This window comes from Musca vetustissima, unplaced genomic scaffold, assembly GCF_032173495.1.
Source record: "Musca vetustissima isolate MV318-11 ecotype Yass unplaced genomic scaffold, APGP_CSIRO_Mvet_v1 utg9226, whole genome shotgun sequence".
Taxonomy (NCBI): domain Eukaryota; kingdom Metazoa; phylum Arthropoda; class Insecta; order Diptera; family Muscidae; genus Musca; species Musca vetustissima.
Window position 1 is genome coordinate 141,067 of NW_026885273.1, and position 22,079 is coordinate 163,145.

At 36.2% G+C, this 22,079-nt stretch overlaps 2 protein-coding genes across 2 annotated transcripts in view; one reads left to right on the plus strand and one right to left on the minus strand.

Moving 5' to 3' along the window:
- The window catches only part of LOC133332470 (superoxide dismutase [Mn], mitochondrial), a 106,720-nt gene that overhangs the window by 40,882 nt on the left and 43,759 nt on the right, over positions 1-22,079 (minus strand). The gene's annotated exons all lie outside the window — the stretch shown is intronic.
- LOC133332457 (pro-resilin) lies at positions 5,823-21,627 on the plus strand. Its single transcript, XM_061540858.1, has 6 exons — positions 5,823-6,878; positions 9,714-10,229; positions 16,078-16,863; positions 20,011-20,145; positions 20,835-20,988; positions 21,157-21,627. The coding sequence occupies exons 1-6, from the start codon at positions 5,823-5,825 to the stop codon at positions 21,615-21,617; spliced, it is 3,108 nt and encodes a 1,035-aa protein (XP_061396842.1). The 3' UTR covers positions 21,618-21,627.

The window sequence follows — 22,079 nt, forward strand, 5'->3', positions numbered from 1 at the left end:
GTATGTAATAGTAAACTAAATAATATTAGAACACGTAGACCTTGTAAATATTTGTGTATATCTTGCATATCAATAAGTATCAATTTAAACGTGAACCTCTCCACTTGGAGTCACTGTCAACATCTCTGGTCTATATCCTTCATTATTAAACATATAGGACACAGAATTTAAATTTGGTAATTTATTTTCAGACAAATTACTTGTCCATCCCTCCCCCTTCCCCATGTTAAACAGACAAAAATAACGTTTTTTGGCCATTTCAATAGGTGTGTTCTTTGGGCCGAACTGACCTTACATGCAAAATTCGTGACTGATCCGTAAAAAATGTATATCAATCTTTTAGCAATTTTTTCTGGCACATTTCTAAATTTTTTTCCCAATAAAGTTTTGGCAACACTGATTGTGACAGAGTCCCAATTTAGATTTGTCGAGTTTACTTGCGGCAAGTCTTTGTTTGTTGAAGAGAGGGGTAAGGGGAATAGAAATTAAAAAAATTGCTCGTACCGGCAATTTTCTGGCAATTCGTTTTGTGTATTTTGTTTGTAGTGTCAGTAATTTGGAATACCAATCCAGAACATTGTCACAAAATGTAAAAAAAATATTTTTGAAACCGAATTGCCTTGTATAGATGCATGAAGCAAGTTCAAAAGAGAACGATAAGAATTGCCGCAAGTAAACTCGCCGAATATAAATCAGGACAGACAATATACGTACATATGTATCTATATTTATTTTAATAGAGTTGTTATAAGTTCCGGCGCAGTCTTCTATTCTTTGGATTTTTTAATAAATGCAATTTTTTAATATTAATGAAATCCAGAAATTAAGCCTCAAAATGAGAATATTTTTTCGTATACATATAAAAATTAAAACAATTGAAATGTTCCTGCAATGTTGTGAACACAATATAAAGAGAACAACGAAATTTACTAATAAAAATTATGATTTTAATAAAAAACAGAATATTCTATCCAAATATCTGCTAGTGTCTAAAAGGGTTTGGAATTTTGTAAGTAATTTCACGAATTGTGGAATATTGTTATTTACTTATTTCAATTCCTTAAAGGAAAGACATGGTATAATAATGTTTGGTAACAGCAAGTGTTGTTGTACACGCGGGTAAGGTATATTTCTTTATGAGCCATAGCCAGTTATATAAGTAACACATATGAAAATTCTAGAAATTGAGAATTATTCTATGGAAATGGATTTACTGCTTTTAACCATCCCAATAGCCAGATTGAGAACATTGAATACGGGAGAAGATTTAATAAAAAAAATAGAATTTTAAGTGGTTATTATGTTACCTAAATAAAAAAAATCCACTTTAATTATTTATTTTTTAACGGAAAAAATAAACGTTGATTTTTAACTGTTAAAAATGATTTTTATTTTTTCCGTAAAAAATAAAAGTCTTTTTGGGATTTTTATTTTTTCCGTCAGAAAATAAAATTCTTTTGGGATTTTTATTTTTTCCGTCAGGAAATAAAACTCTTTTTACGTAAATAGATATATAGAGTTTGGTACCAGTTGTATAACCTTTGACCTAATAGTCAGGGAAATGATTCTTTAATTAATATTCATGATTTTGTACACTAGACTATTTTCTAAAAATTTATAACAAATATTTTTTACCTTTGAACTTGATTACTTATGTGTACACGTATTGTAATAAGGACAGAGATTTATAAATTGTAATTTTATAACTGATTACAAGTTGTATAAACTTCTTTACATAAAAAGAGTTTTACTTCCTGACGGAAAAAATAAAAATCCCAAAAAGTGTTTTATTTTCTGACGGAAAAAATATAAATCCCAAAAAGACTATTATTTTGGACGGAAAAAATAAAAATCATTTTTAACAGTTTAAAATCAACGTTTATTTTTTTCCGTTAAAAATAGTCCTTAACATGGGATCTGAGAGTGTTTTCTCAAGATCACTCAATATCCTTAATGGGCTCCCCAATACGAATCTATTGGTATATGACACTATTGGTGTCCCATGTCTCTAACATGTCCCTGCAATATACATATAGTGGTGAAGGGTATCAATAATTTTTTTTGGTTATTAATAATTTTTTTTGTTGATTTTCTTTAATAATTTTATTATCATGATTTTTTTTCCTGATTTAAAATAAACCCTGCCGCAAGATGACTTAAATTTGTTTGATAAATCATGTCAAATTTAGCCTGATTGAGGAAAACAAAAAATTTGAATCGATCTTTGATCATGATCAAATATTATATGTAAATCTTTTTTATATGTAAATAGATTGCATTAATTGGAATATGCAAACGCAATATCAATAGTGTTTTAGCCTACGATTATTGGTTATAATGAGCGACGATGTTCAAACTTCCTCTAAACGTGATTTCAATTTCCTCCTTGCTTTACTTTATTAAATCATAATTCTAAGACGACAGAAACTATTTGCGTCAAAGCAATTAAAATTAGAAACAAATATACATATATGTATAGAATTATTTTTTACGTAGGTTTAGTAACTGTAAGTATCTTAGATATTGTCAATGTTTAAATGCTTATCATTGTTTCTGTGTCTGTAATATAATGGCTTCATAGTTTTGAAAAATAAAAAAATACAAATTTCACGATTTTCGTTTACACATGCTTGCATGTGGCTGGCTATGTGCGTGGCTTAAACGAAACAATCCTTTTGTCTTCTAACAATACCAGAAAAAAAACCAACTTCGACATAGACTTTGACTAGTTTTATGATATGAAAAAGCAGATGAAATCTCCGATTGTGACTTATTACACATTGGACTTGGTAACAGACATAGAAAACGGCAGACAAAATAATGAAAGAATATTTTTTTTTGCAGCAAATGAAATCAAAACAATAAAATTAACAAGAAAAACTTTTTTGTTATATTTCAAGGAAACTCTTCGAAATAAAAAACAACAACAAAAAATACTAAAAACAAAATAACGTCTCAAGACACAATCGCTTAAAATCAGTGGTAAATTCTGTCTATAGCTGTTTAACTATACATATGTTTGTATGTACATGCTTAAATTTTGAAGCGAAGCTGTGAAGACGATCATCATGACTGTCGTCAACATGTGATTGGTATCAATGGTTATTCTCATCATTGATAGAAGTGACAGTGTATATGAGGGGGGTACACAAACAGAAATCAATCAATACATTATCATTCATTGTTGTCCATACAAACAAGACTAAAATATGGTAATTAGAAGAAAGTTTAGTAAAAATAACAAAGGTGGCGCCAACATTAATTAGTTGCACCCGTTGTTATTCTATAAATTAGTTCCATAAGAAACCCCCTTTTGTAATCATAACTAACCCTCTTAATAATACGCCCCTGACTACCACCCATCATTGTGAATGACGTTGTCGTCATTCTCATCAAAACATCGTCGTTATTATGAAGATGATCAATTTTTGATAGTATGAATTTGTCCGTCTGTCTGACTGCTGCCTAACTTCAATGAGCTTTGACAATAATAACAAAAAAATAAAACAAGAAACAGCAACAACAATACAATAAAAACCGAGAGTTGTGAATAAGAGCAACATTTCCCAATCAGAAAAAAACGGCATACAAAGCAACGAAAGAACTTCAGTGCAGAATCTATGAATGAAAGACGAAAAAATCTCAGTCACTGTAGTTGTGCAGATATTCTTATGATTTTATTTTTGTTTTCAAGAGTTAATTACTTAATTAAAAAATACAAACTTTAAATAATTTTCAAATATGGTTAGATTCACGCTTAGAATTGGAAAATGTATATTGCAAAAGTTTGTAATGTCTCCAATTTTTTTATGACAATTGATAGAAAACACTCTAATTAGAATAAATTTGAAATTTTATATTTATACATTAACCCTTTCAGTGTTTTTGTCGAATATATTCGACATTTAAAAGTATTATCTTTCTTTGCGATTTTTCGGTTATCCTATGTACCGTTAAGATAGACGGTCAGCTTCGTCTATCTTTCAGGGATAAAATAAAAATTAAATGATCAAAACATATGGCTAAATCGACTAAATCGTTTTAGAATTCCATACTATGTAGGGTATAAATTTCGAGTACAGAATATCCCCCATACTATGGTGGAATACAGCTGTATGGATTATCATTACGTTTTGTTCCCATCAGCCATATATTGATTCCTTGGCGCGTCAATTACTTAAAATCAATCTATAATATAAGGGAGCAATATCTAAATCTCAACCGATTTTCACGAAACTTGGCACTCATCATTCTGGATTAAATTCACTACGCTATGCAACATAAGAACTTTGGTACATTATTTACATTAAATCGGACGAAAATATATATACCTAGATCTGAACCGATTTTCACGAAACTCATCAAACATCATTCCAGCACCAATTCAGTAAGCTGTGCCAAATTTCGTGTAAATTGAAAGATAAATGTGGACTTTGCACCATTTACATTAAATCGGATGAAAATATATATGTCATATGGGAACTATGCCTAAAAATTGTGTTCTTATGCGATCTATCTCAATTCCTTTAGACGGAGTGATTGGAGTGATTACAGCAAACTTGTTCAAATCGTCATAGAATTTACGCTGATCAAGAATATAGTTACAAACGGCAAATCTCAACATTCTTTCAAATTGGGAGCTGTTGTTATGACGTAGCATATTTGGAGGATCATTGACATGAAATTGGGCGATTTAAAAAAGATTGCAACATTGCTGTTATAGGATTTCCGAACCGATTTCAACATAACTTAACTTATTTAACTTCTTCGGTTGAAGGATGTTCCTTTGCGAATACGAATTCTCTTTGACATCTTGCACCACTGTGTAGGGACAATGAAGATGCTGAGATTTTTTTTGAGCTTAGCAATAAACATACGATCGTGTATTATCTACATACATAAATATTTACCATCTAAGGTTGCTGATCTTCTGCTCGAACTTGTTGACTAACTTCACTATCTCATACTCTCAACTATATGCTACACACACACATGAACGATGAACACACAAACATTCGCGATTACATTCGGCAGATTTCTTAAGACCTAGTGTCTTCGGAGTTTAGCATGTGGCACGAGTGGTGATTGTAGTTTAGTTTATTGTATTGTGTCGGCTGAACTAATCTAAGGTGACGTAGTTGTCAAAGACATGACTTTAGATTTTCACAACAACAAAAGCAACGGTGACAACGACAAAAACAACATCATTGTCACAGCAAACGTTCGTTTTCGTTTAAATCGGAGTCACAGTGCAATAACAAAAACAACAACAGCAACTCAAAAATTCATAATTCAAAGATCCTCTCGCTTCTGACAGCTTACAGCATAGCGTGAGGATCAGACGTAGGAACGGACAAACGGATGGACTAATGATCGGGTGGAGACGTTCACAATAGCTAGGACAGACTGACAGACATATACCAATAGAGAGTATGTGTGTATGTACGTGTGTCTCTTTGGCTTGGTTGGGTTGCCTTGCCTGTGCCTCCAACATCATCATGGACTACCTTGCCGCTTGCCATCGATGTGATGTTCAATGTGTAACATTCTGTGGCGGCAGCACTCCGCTTGAAGACGAAATATATTTTCATATAAATATTTCAGCACTTCGAGAGGAAAACATCAGTTATTGTTTGGATTTCCATAACAACGGTTTTGTATAGGGAAAAGCAAAGAACAAAAGGGTTCAAGTTTCGCAGGCGAACAAACATAGTTCTCGTAATTTTATTGGAGAACAGGATTATTTTGTAATCCTGAAAACGCAACTGTCCACCAAAATAGTTAATTAATTTGAGAGAGAGCGAGAACGATAACCGAGTGCTATGTGGAAATTGGTGTGTGTGACATTGGCGATAACAACAGTGTTGGCGAGGCCAGAACCACCCGTCAACTCCTATTTACCACCGTCCAGTAGTTATGGAGCACCCGGAGCAGGTGGTGGTTCGGGTGGCTCTCCTTTGGCACCTTCAGATTCATATGGAGCACCAGGTTTAGGTGGAGGAGCTGGGGGTTCTGGTCAAGCTCCATCATCTTCGTATGGAGCTCCAGGTTTGGGTGGTGGAAATGGTGGAGCACCTTCCTCGTCATACGGAGCTCCCGGCTTAGGGGGTGGATCAAATGGTAATGGCGGTGCTGGTAGACCTTCTACAAGTTATGGTGCTCCCGGTTTAGGTGGTGGCAATGGTGGTTCTAATGGCAATGGATTTGGTACTCCTTCTTCAAGTTATGGAGCTCCAGGCGGCGGTAATGGTGGTGGACGCCCCTCTTCTTCGTATGGTGCACCAGGAGCAGGTGGTGGTTCAAATGGCAACGGTGGCGGAAGACCTTCATCTAGTTATGGGGCTCCTGGTGCTGGTGGTTCAAATGGTAATGGAAACGGTGGTGGAAGACCTTCGTCAACTTATGGAGCTCCTGGTGCTGGAGGTTCCAATGGTAACGGTAATGGTGGTGGCAGACCTTCAGCGACTTATGGTGCTCCAGGTGCTGGTGGCTCCAATGGTAACGGTAATGGTGGCGGTAGACCCTCATCGACTTATGGCGCTCCTGGTGCTGGTGGTTCCAACGGTAACGGTAATGGTGGCGGCAGACCTTCGTCAACTTATGGAGCTCCTGGTTCTGGTGGTTCTAATGGTAATGGCAACGGTGGTGGCAGACCATCCGACAGCTACGGCCCTCCTGCTTCGGGTAATGGAGGACGCAATGGTGGTGGTGCTGGTAGTGGTGGTCAACCTAATCAAGAATATTTGCCACCCAATCAAGGAAATGGTCGCAATGGAGGTGGTGGCGGCGGTAGCAACGGTGGCGATGATAATGGTTATGATTACTCTCAGAATGGAGGTGGACAAGGTGGCGGCAGCGGTGGTGACGATGGAAGCAATGTAAGTAATAATGAAACGCTTTAATTAATTAGGTTCTGGTTTAAGGTACTACAACTAAGTTAAATTAAAAAAAACACCAAATTTGAGGAACAATGTCTTCTGTCTTGACAAAAAAGAACAACAACAGAACTCCTTCGATAAAACAACAACATGATAGACAGCACACGTTGCACAGGACATAATAACAAAAAAACAACAATTTTTCTCTTTTAACAAATCTTAAAAACAACAACAACAACACAGTCACAAAAACCACTTGGGCTTCAGGAACAAATCACCACCTACAACAACAACTACAAAACTCTTTCAATTTTGCTTCCACAAAATGTGCTTATAATTTGCTCCTGCTACTGCTTCATCTTCTTCTTCTTCTCACAAATTCTATTTTTATTCGTTATGCTTTGATTTGATCCATTTTTGTAGGAACCAGCTAAATACGAGTTTAGCTATCAAGTTGAAGATGCTCCAAGTGGTTTATCGTTTGGCCATTCGGAAATGCGTGATGGTGATTTTACAACTGGTCAATATAATGTCCTATTGCCCGACGGAAGAAAGCAAGTAAGAAGATAACAAAATATACAAAAACTGACGAAACGTCTAAACATTCATCGGCTAAAGTGATCTATTTAAATTATTTAAATTAAAGTAACCTTTATTTATTTTTGTTTTCTGATTCAAAACAAAAATAAATGACATATTTTTCAAAACCAAGGGTTTGGTCGTAAGCAATGTGTTAAACAGGCTGTAAAGTAATATTTTTGGTCAGCTTCAGACGCAATGTGTTAAACAGGATAGACTCAATGTTCTATAGAGATGTGTGAACCTATTGCACTCCTGACATTTATTGTATCTACGTTTGTATGACGAACTGTTATGATTGAACGTTTCCACTTAAACTAATTCAGTTTAGTTTATTATGTCATAGACAAAGATTTCAGATTATTATGTCATAGACAAGGATTTCAGATCGTTACCCAGTTAACAATTTGTTCCGGGTTGTTTTTCAAATTCGGAACGATTCCGATCCCAATTTGCCGAATTCGTACCGAAATCGGAACAAAATTGTGTGAAGTTTTTGGAAAAAATCGAAAGGACATTCGGGTTTGTTTGGGAATTCTAAACGAATTCATAAAGAAATTCGGGTGAAATAAAGCGAAATTTTAGGAGAACTTTCGATTTTCTGAACAATTTCGGACAAAACTCTGAAGGAACATTCGAAAATAGGAACGATTCGGGTACTTCTTCAGAAATTCTAAAGAAATCGGAATATTATCGGCTTCTTTTATTGGAAATTTGAAAATGTATCGGACGATAGACGCATTTTTCTTGAAACAGTGTTTTTACGAATGCTGGGCACGATAATTCAAAAACTAATAAACCAATCGGTCCCAAATTTTAACACGTCATTTTGTACATATATAGTTATCGTATGAACTAATCGTATAGCAATCGTAATCGGTGAAGATCTTTCCTATTTTCTAGATTGGCTTTTGACCGAAATTATAAAAAGTAATTTTCCTAGATCGTCCATTTGGCTAATTTTCGAGCGTAGTCAGTTCATACCAGTGCCAGATATGTACTAAATTTAATTGCGTTGGAATTCGGATATTCCAGTGATCGGCAACAAGACAACAAACAATTTTTTCAATTTATTTTCTTCTTTAAGTATTCAAATACATGAACGCAAAGTTACAAGTCTTTAACACAATAGGTCTGTTCCCGTACTGCAGGTATCTACTGGTTTCTACTACGATAACTAATTTTCCTTTATGATATCGATGAAAATAGTGAAATGTAGTAGATTCTTGCAGTACGGGAACATATCAAATGTATGCTCAAATCGACTTTCGTCTAATCGATTAATCGACATTTTGTATTGAAAAGTCTAAAGGGCTAAACAGAATGTTCGCGTTGAGCCATCCTTTGCGTTATGTGTTATCGAAAATACAACAACCACAAGGAAACGATAATACAAACGCTCGAAGATGATGTGCTCTGCGCTTCGAAGTTAAATATATTTTAACGCGATAACAAAAGACGCTCATCGCGAACATTCTGTTTTGCCCTTTAAGGGCGTTATCGTGTTCCACACTTTTGGTGAATGCTCCAATTTTCAATGGCAAACCGTTTTCATCAGGGTGCGCAAAAATTCGCTCGCGAATGATTCAAAATACATTCTTATCGTTTTGTGCTCATTTTACGAATGAATTAATGGCAATAAATTCTTTACCAAACGAGCATTTGCTAAAGAATGTTCGCACACACATAACAAACGAGTGAGGGCACACAACAACGTTCGTTTCGTTTGGTGGTTGAAATTCTTTCTGACATTTCCTCACGAATGCAAACAAACATTCCCGAATTCTCGCGAATGCTCAAAACGGCAACAGCAATAACATTTCAAAACTGTAAATTCTGATAGAGTTCAACATTCGTAATAGTACGTTTGGATTTAGTAAAACCAGTGGGTTTAAATTGTCAATTCTATTGCTTGTATATCAAATTAATCCTCATAAACTAGTTTAACCCTGCCAGAAGTTCATATGTAAATGCCGTTTTAGTTAGGTTTCCATACAAATTTTATACAAAAAGATTCGATTTCTGTTTTCAATGTAAATTCGAATAGGGCCAAACTATATGTCATATTTCCATTAGCAGTACATTCCAATAACTTTTTATCGTTTCCGACAATTAAATCAGTAAAACTAAAATTCATAATTAAAAAGTTATAGATTTTAATATTATGTAAATAAATGTTTAATTGAACTTACTATTATCGGTATTTCCGTCATTAGCTGATATTTTGTAATATATTTCTCCCCCTCTCTCTCCTAGATCGTTGAATATGAAGCTGATCAAGAAGGTTATCGTCCTCAAATTCGTTATGAAGGTGAAGCTAATGAAGGTGGTCAGGGAAGTGGTTCCGGTGGTCAAGGTGGAGCTGATGGATATGATTATGAACAGAATGGTGGTGGTGCTGGAAGTGGTAATGGCGGCGGTGGTCAAGATTTGGGTGCCGATGGTTATTCAAGCGGGCGTCCTGGCGGCAACGGCAATGGAGGTGGCTATTCGAATGGTGGTGGCGGTCAAGGAGGTGGACAAGATCTAGGCTCAAATGGTTATTCAAGCGGTGCTCCAAATGGCAATGGTAGACGCAATGGTGGTAATGGCCAAAATAATAATGGCCAGGGCTACAGTAGTGGCCGCCCCAATGGAAACGGCAATGGTGGTGGACGTAACGGTGGCAATGGAGGCGGTGGCTATCGTAATGGCAATGGTGGTTCAAATGGCGGTTCCAATGGTGGCAGTAACGGTTATAACTACGAACAACAAGGCTCCAATGGTTTTGGAGCCGGTGGTCAAAATGGTGACAACGACGGCAGTGGTTACCGTTACTAAGTTACGCAATATCTGCTCATATCGATGACGTCACAGTGCTATGTTTCTGGTTTATGATTTTCGACAAAATTGAATATTTGAACAAATTAGGATTATCAGTTGTCAAATAAGGCTATTCCACTAGACTATTATTACTATTATGATGATAATCTAGTATAATTATAACTTTTTTTAATATAAACTATTTATATGTTAAGTAAACAAATATTTAAAAGTAACGAATGTGGCATATACTACGAAAAACAAAACTCATCTACCTTCAACGACAACCACAACTATAATTCATTTCACAATTCTTATCATAGGAAATGTTCATTATGCTTCTTTTTCTTCTTCCTATAAGACATGTTTTATTAAACATATTATATGCAAATGGCCCACTTTCTATAAGAACTCAAAAAAAAAAAAAATTGATCCACTCACATATCATCATAGATTTAAATGCACATCCATCCATTCTTAATATCGCTTTAAGTCTATAACATCTGTTATAAGTTTTTATTTTTATAGAGGAATGAATTAATGAATACATCGTAAAAGATACGAACAAAATGAAAATAAAAATATATATTTAATAAATAATAAAAATTAGCGTATAATTTTATTTCCGAATAACTTGAGTATACATTTTTGAACTGATTATTCAGACAATATTAGTAAGGTTTTATTACCTTATGATTTAAATGAAAATATCTTCCTTCGAAGTGTACGCATATCATGTGTTCAGTGGCAAAAATTGCTAAATAATTTATATTTATAAATATAAGATGTAACACCCAGGGTCAAATCATGAGAGCAATATTCAGCTTTAGAAAATATATTTTGTTGAATTTATTGAAAATATGCCAATCAACATACATACATACATAAAATTTTTTGGGATTTATTTTTCATATTATTTAAAATTGATAGATTAGTTCCAAATTAAAAAGGGTTGTCATCATCAAATTCTGATATGAGACTACCTACCATGTATAATTATACCATGATTTTGAGGTAGCGAGAATTAAAGTCAAACGATCTACCGTAACGCAGGATTTTTGGTGGATGGGCTCTTGAAATGTTGGTAGAGGACCCACTTTATGATTGAAAATTGTGTTCAGCTACGAAGCTAATTTTTGGCTCAATGATTACGTAAATAAGTGGAATTTTCGCTTTTGAAGAGAAGATGAGCCGCTAACATTTTTTGCCCAAAAGACAAGAGCTTGTCATGTAGTGTATAACTCATCCAGTTTTTAACCGATTTTTTTGATTTTTCTCATTTTCGAAAGCTTATTTAATTTTCTTCCCCGTATTATAATAAAACTTATACGACTTGATATCATAATTTTATCGTACAGTCCGAAGAAAAATAAATTTTGTCTTTTTATGCATATTTTTTCACATTTCAACCAACTCAGCCAATCCTTAACCGATTTACCAAATGTATATCTTGTTTGAAAGGAAAACTGCTACTCTTCGAAAAAAGATTAATATAAATCCGATAGAAATAAAATATGTTATTCGCGTTTCAAATTGAAAATCTATGAATCCACGTTTTTCTCTACATTTACCGTTATAAAACTAATTTTCGAAGTGACCCAGAAAAACCAAAGGTATTTTCGTGGTCCAGGGACTCCAACCAAACAGAATTGGTACATTAGAACCCCTGAATAATTTTCGTGTCGCACAGAGTAATTAATTCGCCACGACATACAGAATTCAGCATTTTGAAATTTTAATAACAAAAATTGTTTACTTTTTGAACATTTTTATAACTGTTAACCGGCAGGCGAATTCAAACAAATTATTCAAACTTTCAGTTTAATTTTAATTATAACTACCATATGGATAAGATAAACCATTTTCCACATTTTTAAATTTCGGAGGATGAGGTATTAAATTAACATATATATATACCCTCAGCCTATGGTTTGGGATAGTCTTCGGAAATACACAGGCTTTATTTTGGTATATGTTTATTCAAAGCGGTTTCGGAGTTAATATTGATAAAATCGGTTATTCAATTCGCTTCCAATTAAAATTTCTAGTTTATAAAATATTGACCCTGTGTGGGCGGGCTACCAGAAGGAGAGCGCCAACGGGCCCAACCTTCTGATTTGTTATATGTTTGGTAAAGATAATAGGTCGTCCAAAGTTCTATTCAAATCGGATATTCCTTTCGCCTAACATTGACTTTACATACATTGAAAAATTGGACCAATTAGTCCCATATTCGGACTTGATGTAGGCTTAGTAAAGCTAATAGTTTCTACCATGTTTGGTTTAAATCGGACATTCCACTTTGCTTGATATTGTATTTATAAATATTGAAAATGTCGACCATTTGCGAGGGAGGTACTACAAGGAGTGAACCGATTGCTCCCATTTCGGACTTGATATAGTATTGGTAAAAATAAAAATAAATAAAAAAGTGCAAAGTTTGGTTCAAATCGGATCCAATCAATCCATTCGCCCGATATTGGATTTAAAAATATTAAAAAAAAATTTCGACCATTTGTGAGGGAGTACCCGAGGGATTGGACCAATGAGTCAGATCTTTGGACTTGATCTAGGCTTGTGCCTAGAACAAAGTTTGGTTCAAATCGGATCCATTCGCCCGATATTGGATTTAAAAATATTGAACATTTCAACCGTTTACGAGGGAGGTACCAGAAGAGGTGGAGGAATAAGTATAATCTTTGGACTTGATTTGGGCTTGGTAAAGCTACTAGGTTGGTTCCAATCCGATGTGCAAATAATTTTTTGTACAACTTTGACCATTTTTTGGGGGAGGTACCAGCTCCCATATAATATTATCATCAATATTCGATATTTTGGACAAGTTTTCAAACGAATTGGCTGTACTTTGGTATGTTGTATTCTTATTGGGTGTCAAATTTCAATACAAAAAAATATTAATTTATTCGGAAATTTTACCAAATTTTCCCAAATTTTCCCAACGAGTAAAACACCAAACCGAAGGCTTTGGAGCAGGCACATCCTCCTGTAGAGATGAAGAAGGAAACCTGGTGACAGATACAGACAGCGTGCTGAGGATCTGGAAGAAGCATTTTGAAAAACTTCTGGTATCAAATTGTAGCGGTGAAGAGGATACCACAGAACCAATAATAGATGACGGTATAGAGTGTATCTAGCCAAGATGAGGTCAGAATATCAATCAATGGGCTGAAGAAGAATAAAACAACTGGTGCCGATGGGTTACAAGCCGAACTATTCAAGACTGGTGGTCAGGAGCATGCACCAGCTGATTAGTACAATTTTGCTACAGGAATGCATGCCCAATGATTGGAACCTCAGCATCCTGTGTCCCGTGCATCTCATATAAAGTGTCCTTCCCATCTCATATAAAGTGCTTTCCAGCGTTCTGTGTGAACGACTGAAGCCAATGGTCAATGTCATTATTGGACCATAGCAATGCGGCTTCAGACCTGGCAAATCCATCAGAATGTCACTCTGCGCCAATTTCTGGAAAAAAAAACACATCGACACATTCCATCTATTCGTCGAATATAAAGCCGCATTTGACAGCCCTATCCGTTCAGAGGTGTTTAAAAACATGTCTGCGTTTGGCATTCTTGCAAAATTATTTCGGCTATGCAGGATAACTTTAACTGGCACAAGATCAGAAGTTAAAGTCGGAAAGGACTTTCGGAGCCATTTTTACCGAACGAGGATTCAGACAAGGTGACAGTTTGTAGTGTGACCTTTTAACATCCAGTTGGAAAGGATCATACGAGAGGCAAAGTACACCAAACAACACATGTTACTCGCTATGCCGATCTAACATTGAGAGCGGTAACAGCCACCTTTGAAAAAAATTGAGAAGAACCAAATTGAGAAGACCAAGCTGATGGTATCAACGCGGAAGACGTCTACTGGGATCATCTGTGGAACTTGAGAACTATAGCTTCGAGGTAGTCAAAGATTTTATATACCTTGGTACTGACATGAATAAAACTAATGACATCAGTTTTAAAATTCGGAGAAGGATAGTGTTGGCCAACAGATGCTACTACGGTCTGAGTAAGCAACTCAAAAGCAAGGGCACCTCTCGCCAGACCAAACTCATACTCTACAAGACGCTGATACTACCCGTGCTGTTATATGGATCTGAAGCGTTGACGGTGAATATCGCCGCCGAATGAACTATGAGTTGTACCAGCTATTCTCGGACATGGGCATTGTTAGCCGTATTAAGCTGCAGCGACTACGTTGGCTAGGTCATGTTGTGAGAATGGATGAAGATGCCCCAGCCCAAAAGGCATATAAAAGCGAACCAGTTTATGGTTCACGCAGAAGTGGAAGATCTTTCAAATTGGAAAAACTTCGCAAAAGACCAATGCTCCTGAAATCTTTTTTAAGCGTGGCTTATTGAAAGAAAGTTTTGTTACACGCCAGCTAAGTAAGTAAGTAAAATTATTCATATTGACCCAAGTTTCAGGGTACACCCCATATAACGTTGGTCTCCAATATTCGGTATTTTGGCGATTTTTGTTTTTTCTCTTAGACGATGCCCCAATTAATATTAAATACTTTTAATGTCATCCTCATGGTGGAGTGTATGAAAAGTTCGGCCCGGCCGAATTTGTATACTTACCATATGGCAAATCAGAATGCTGAGAAATGCGCCTTTTGCGATTAATTATTCTCCTTCACACTATTGCCTTAATAAGAATATTATAAAGAAAATAATTCGGAAGTTAAAGGAAATCATCCGCCTTAATTTGCGAATACATTCGTTAATTTAATTTGACATAATTGCTGCTCTAATTTATTCCCTTCAATAACAAATAAATTAACTTCTTAACAAAAGTTTTTTTTTTTGAAAAATTATCTTTTTAATTTTATGCAATTGCAGACATCTTCACATATTCGGAGGGACAAGACGAATAACAAATTATTGTTTTAAACGAAATATGTATGTTTGTGATTTTTTCCTACTTAAATTTATACAAACTACATTTTTTCCAATTTCCGCAAAAGAATGCTCATTACTGCAGAATAGATCCCTTCAACTAATTTCATGCCAAAGGAAGAAATAGTTAATCGTTACCGTGGTTGCATGTGGGACGTATGGAGGCTAACATGACACACGAATGGTGATGGTTCCTCTGTTTGTATGTTTGTGTGCCTGCCTGCCAGTGTGCTTGACTGCTGTCGCTCTAAACGAATCTAAGGTGAAAGAATTGTCAAATACATGACTGTGTCTTCTGCCAACACCGAAATTGCCGAATAACAACATTAACAAATGCATGATTCAACAACAACAACAAGCCATCCTCTCGCTTTTGACAAAAGACTATTAAGACGGGTAGTAAGGTCGTCGCAGCTATGAGTGCTTAGGACGGACAGACTAGACTGCCTGCCAACCAGCCAACCAGCCCAGTTGGTAAGTGTTGCATGATAGCCTACATCGCTGTGGCATCAGTAACGGAGTCAGAGTCAGTGATTTTCCAATGTGTAGCACTTTACTGTGAGCCACTTCGGATTACCTTCGAAGGCAGGCAGCCAGGCAGCCTAAAGATGTTTTCCTATAAAAGTTGCTGCATTTCGAGATGAAACCATCAGTAACGATTTAGATTTTCATTGCAACGGTCTAGAGCAAAGATAAACAGTTATTAATCTGAAGGGAAATCTTGGGCATCATCACAATCGGAATTCGGAATCCATTTGGCATAAGAACTGAAAAGCTTGTGCCACTGCTTTACTATCAACCATCAGGATAATTTTAATCCTGAAAGAAAAAATCTGAAAATAATTGAGAACGGTTAAATTGAAATTTACATTTGGTGAACAGCGATTAAGAAGATTTAAGACAATGCTGAAATTACTGTGTGCGGCATTTGTGATAACAGCAGTTCTGGCCAGGCCAGAACCACCAGTTAATTCATATCTACCACCATCTAGTAGCTATGGAGCACCTGGCTCCGGAGCATCATCGGGACCTTCATCATCGTATGGAGCACCAGGATTAGGTGGTAATGGTGGTGGTGGTGGCGGTTCAGGTAGACCTTCATCCTCGTATGGTGCACCTGGATTTGGTGGAGGTTCAAATGGTAGTGGTGGTGGCGGTGGAAGACCTTCGTCCTCATATGGTGCTCCTGGTTTTGGAAGTGGTTCTAATGGCAATGGTGGTGGTGGCGGTGGAAGACCTTCTTCATCGTATGGTGCTCCTGGCTTCGGAAGTGGCTCTAACGGCAATGGTGGTGGCGGTGGAAGACCTTCATCTTCATATGGTGCTCCTGGCTTTGGAAGTGGCTCTAACGGCAATGGAGGTGGCGGTGCTGGTAGACCTTCCTCCTCATATGGTGCTCCTGGTGCCGGTGGAAATGGTGGTTCTGGTAGACCCTCATCGACATATGGTGCTCCTGGTGCCGGTGGTAATGGTGGTTTTGGTACTCCATCATCCAGTTATGGAGCCCCAGGTTCCGGTTCGGGTGGCGGTAGTCCTTCATCTACTTATGGTGCTCCTGGATTCGGTAATGGAGGTAGCGGTGGTGGCGGTGGTAATGATGGCTATGACTATTCACAAGGTGGTGCTGGAGGTGGTTCCGGTGGCGGTTACAACGATGACGGTAACAATGTAAGTGAAAAAACATAAAGTCATTAACTAACTAACATTCTTGCTTCCAAACAAGGCTCGTCAGCAGAATAATTCCGGAACAATATCCGCTAAAATTTTAGAATTATTCTGCTGCATTGGAAAACTAGCACCATAAATCGCACCCTTTCTTAAATGAATACCAATCGTTATTCTCACAACAGTCACTGGAGCTCTAATACCGCTGAACAAACTGCTTCTACTAAATGCTTACATAAAATAACTTTCATAATATTGATATACCCTCACCTTGACGGGAAGGAGTTAATGGTAATAGATTTTTATAGGAACGGAGATATTGGGAGGATCCTTAAATATTTTTATAGATTTGTTCACGATCGTGCGAAATATGTTGTTGTAGTATCTTTTCAATCTGGAATAGGTGTTCCAGCATACATCAGAATATTCTCCTTGGAGAGGTTTTCGTTTTTCGCTTCGCAGCTTTCAAAAGGATAGCAGCATCTGAATTTTGACTGGCCTTTATAATAACTCTGCTTTCAGTAATCTAGAACTAAGTCCGCATCTTCTCGCCTGTTTTACATATGTCGACATAACTATTAGTTCTTGATTTAAATTTTTCATTGCAGTTATTGAAGTATCAATTTCGAGAAAGTTCCGGAATTTAATAGAAAAAAGTGATGCTAGGTCGCATATTTTTTAGTCTACAAGGACTAAAATGATTTGTGGAACAAAAAAAATGTGAAAATTATGCAGAAGCTAGACAAATTTAATTTATTTCTCTTTCGTGATGAACTACATGATCGAAGTTGCAATTAAGGAAAGTTGGAGACATACTACATTCCCACCATTTTGCGACGCGATTTGCCGTTTGTTAAGCGACTTATCAGCAGGGTGCTCAAAAATTCGTTTTTTGAGTTTTTTTCAAAAGAATGTTCTTCAGCAACAAATGCTCGCAAAAGAATGAATCGACGACGCTTGCAGCGAAATTTAATCGTTCGTGAATTTTTCGTACAATGCGAACATTCGCGAGAGATTGCAAATGCTTGTTCATTCATTGTGACGTTATCATTCGCGATTAATTGAAATTCTCGCTGTGAGCATTCGAGAGAAAGGGCGTATTTTAATCATTCTTCGCACCCTGCATATCAGGCATATTGGACAATGTGGCATCCAAAGGTCGTTACTTGATATATTGTATTTATATCGAATTTGTTGCCAAATTGCATCTACATTTGTTATCACCAGAACATCCTTTTTCAGAGCAGACTTTTTCTTGTATTGACCTACAATGTTTTTCTTACATGGTATACAACTGAATGTTGTGCAACCTACGGATGTAAAGTTAAGGATGCGCCGGACAACAATTGAGGGATGCCATAGGAACCAGGGTTCAAATCCCAGCCGGACTCAAGCTGAATTTTTAGTTTTATGCCTCTTTAGGTCGAAATATTTAAATGTAAATATTTTTATTTATTTCTATTTCGAGATGGGCTACATGATTGAAGTAGCAAGGAAAAGAAAAGCCAGAGAGATAATACATTCCCACCATCATTAATTTTGGTTCTTCGGCTCTGACATCGCAGTCTTAATCTCAAGGTAAAGATGCATGGCATGCATCCAATTTTGGAGAATATCAAGCCCAACGTTCCATAAATTTATACGAGTGCTATTGCTGGTTGATTTGTATCCACCATACATTGAGTTATTGGGGTTGGAAACGCCGCCCATGACCTTAAGCAGGCTTAAAATATTGCGGAACTTTTAGATATATGATATGTCAAAACTTTGGACTATATTGAATTTTTTTTTTTTTTTGCAAAAATGTTCTTTACCTACCTACATCCTGAAATACCAAATCTCAGCCTCTTATTATATGCGGTTCTATATTCTGAGCCTGGGCAATATTTCGCGATGTTTGCACCCTCTTTACCGATTATTGGGTAACAGCTCCACTTCCTTACCCTGTTATATAAAACAAAAATTTGGTTACTTTAGATTTTGGTAAATTTGATCCTCCGAAATATTGACCGGTCATTGTTTAAACAATCGTTCTAAAAAATATGTGATGTTCTGCATATAATAACGGCCTCTAAAGCGACTAGAAAATCTGGCAAAAAAAAGTTTCTGGTTCATTGCACCCCCTAAATATCATATCGACATCACCGAAAATTATAGGCGTCGTCCTTGACAATAACCGGGAATTCACTTCAAAGTAATCAGCGCGACATTTCCGCCCTCTAGTGGGGTAATAGTAATACAAAATAATATCATAACACTTAGACACCTTTAAATGTTTATGTATAAGTCCCACATCCGAGTACATACATAAATATGTCTATGTCCTTCAGTAGTAAGTATGTATGTAGATTACAAATTTTGTTATTTTCAAAAAGTCAGGGTCCATTTGACACGTAAAATATTGACCGATTTTCATCAAAACTGTCATGCTTTTTCTTTGCCCAAACTCCCTTCCTGGTGTCAAATTTCGTTATATTTGAGCCATAATTGTGCGACCAGAAAAAAAGACAAAAATGCAGTTTTTGTCCATTTCATCTCCTAAGTATTAGCCGATCATTACCAAAATCAATAAAGGACTCATTTGGTCCTAACCGAACCTATATGCAAAATTTTGTGAAGATTTGTCCATAACTGTAGCCTCTATCGTGTTTATAAATTAAAAATTAGAGACGGACGGCCGCACACACATGTTTTGATCGAATCAGATAGCCAAGATATGATATGATATATAAAAGAGGGTCTCAGAACAATATTTCGGACCATGATATAATACCATAGTTGTGTATATATATTTCATATCAAAAATCCGGAATGCCAAATTACAGTCACTTTTGTTTTTGGATATATCACGGCACGTTATATTGGGGCTACAGCCACATTGGTGGGAATGCATCTAAAACCTTCAAAATTTCGAATATGGGACAATCTAGTTATATGGGGATAACCGACCACTTTCTCAACTTTTTTGACAACTTTTCTTTGGCATCAGAGAGTAGAATTTGACAGTAGGTCTGGATAATATCTCATATTCTTAATTAACAATAATTCAATAATACAAACCAAGAGTAAGGGTATATCTGGAAATATATACGCACTTTAAAGGAAAATGTAACAACCTCGTCCATATCTTTAATTTGTACCATTTTATAGGAACCAGCTAAATACGAGTTTAGCTATCAAGTTGAAGATGCTCCTAGTGGCTTATCGTTTGGTCATTCAGAAATGCGCGATGGTGATTTGGCAACTGGCCAATATAATGTCCTATTGCCTGATGGAAGAAAGCAAGTAAGATATATACTGTATTACACGGGATTATCAATGATCGTGGAAATTTTCAATTCATTTCAAAAAATTTTACGACCAAGAATTTAAATTTTGTAATAATCATAGTTAGGAGAAAAATATTAACAGGGCAACTTGTCGAAGATTTGAAATGTCAGAAGAAGCGATTTTTGTGTTTTTTGATATAAAATATTTGTTTAAAGATATTTTATAAAAAATTTTAAAGTGATTAACAGATTGAAATCGTGATGAACTACATTATAATTCATAAAATATCCGATATCCACAATATCCGATACGACATCCTTATTTGTATGCAAATTTAAGGAAATATGTCTAAATTTGGAATTGTAGATCATTCGATTTACAACTCTAGTAAAACGGCATTTACATTAGAACTTTTTGTAGGGTTAACCTACTTTATGAGGATTTATTTGACAAATAGGTAATGGAATTGACAATTGAAACCCACTGAGTTAACTAAATCCGGTATAATTTAAACGTACTATAAAACATTTATGAGCAGATTTTATTTAATGTCTAAAATAGTTTCAGAATAATGCGTATAAAATATTTGAAAAACCTCTTTGTGCCAGACATACAACATTCGATTTTGTTCGTTAATTTTATATTTAATATTTAAAAAATATTAATATTAAAAAATTATTTGTTTACTTCTCCTTTCCGAACAGATTGTTGAATACGAAGCTGATCAAGGCGGTTATCGTCCACAAATTCGTTATGAAGGCGAAGCTGGTCAAGGTGGTGGTTTAGGAGGCGGTGCCGGTGGTGCCAATGGTGGCTATGACTATGAACAAAATGGTGCTGGTGGTGCAGGAGGCTCAGGTGGTTATAGTGGCGGACAAGATTTGGGTGCCAATGGTTATTCTAGCGGTCGTCCCGGTGGTAATGGTTATTCTAATGGTCAAAATTTAGGTTCTAATGGTTATTCAAGTGGTGCACCAAATGGTCAAGGCAGACGTAATGGCGGCGGCGGTAATGGAAATGGTGGAGGCTACAGCAATGGTCAAAATTTGGGAGCTAACGGTTATTCCAGTGGTCGTCCAGGCGGCAATGGTAATGGTGGATATTCCAATGGTGGCGGTCGTTCAGGTGGAAACAACGGCAGACCAAATGGCCAAAGTTTGGGTGGAAATGGCTATAGCAATGGCAGGCCCGGTGGTCAAGATTTGGGTTCAAATGGTTACTCCAGCGGCAGACCAAATGGTCAAGGAGGTCGCAATGGAGGTGGTGGCCAATTTAACAATGGGCAAGGTTATAGCAGTGGTCGCCCCAATGGCAATGGTAATGGAGGTGGTCGCAATGGTGGTTCTAATGGTTATAGCAATGGTAATGGTGGTCGTAATGGCGGCGGCGGCTCCAATGGTGGCTACAACTATGAACAACAAGGCTCCAATGGTTTTGGAGCCGGTGGTCGTAATGGTGATAACGATGGCAGTGGTTATCGCTACTAAACCCCATGACATGCAATCCCCAATACGACGACGTTTAGGATCACTTTTTCTGGATTACGATTACGACAACACTGAATATTTTGAATATCTTAGTTAGTGTGACTTTCAATCAAGGCTATTTTTGACTAGTTGTATTCCAATAAGAATCGATTATTTTAAGTTTTTAATAATTTAATATTTACGAATACGTATTTTCTTACTCTTAAGCTATGCTTTCGTTCCACGCCCAAGTCTGTGTTAATGGTATTCTATATCGTATATCGTCTACCTACATTCATGTTCATCATCACTTGTTGTTTTTACCTTTTCCCCTTCATTCTGTAACTTTCAAGCTTCATATTTGTTATAGAAAATGTCCTCCTTTAAAGGACTCAAAAAAAAAAAATTATAAAAACAAAAATATTTTATAATATAATGTACAACAAAAGCATTTTTATAATGTCTTAAGTCTATGGCATATTT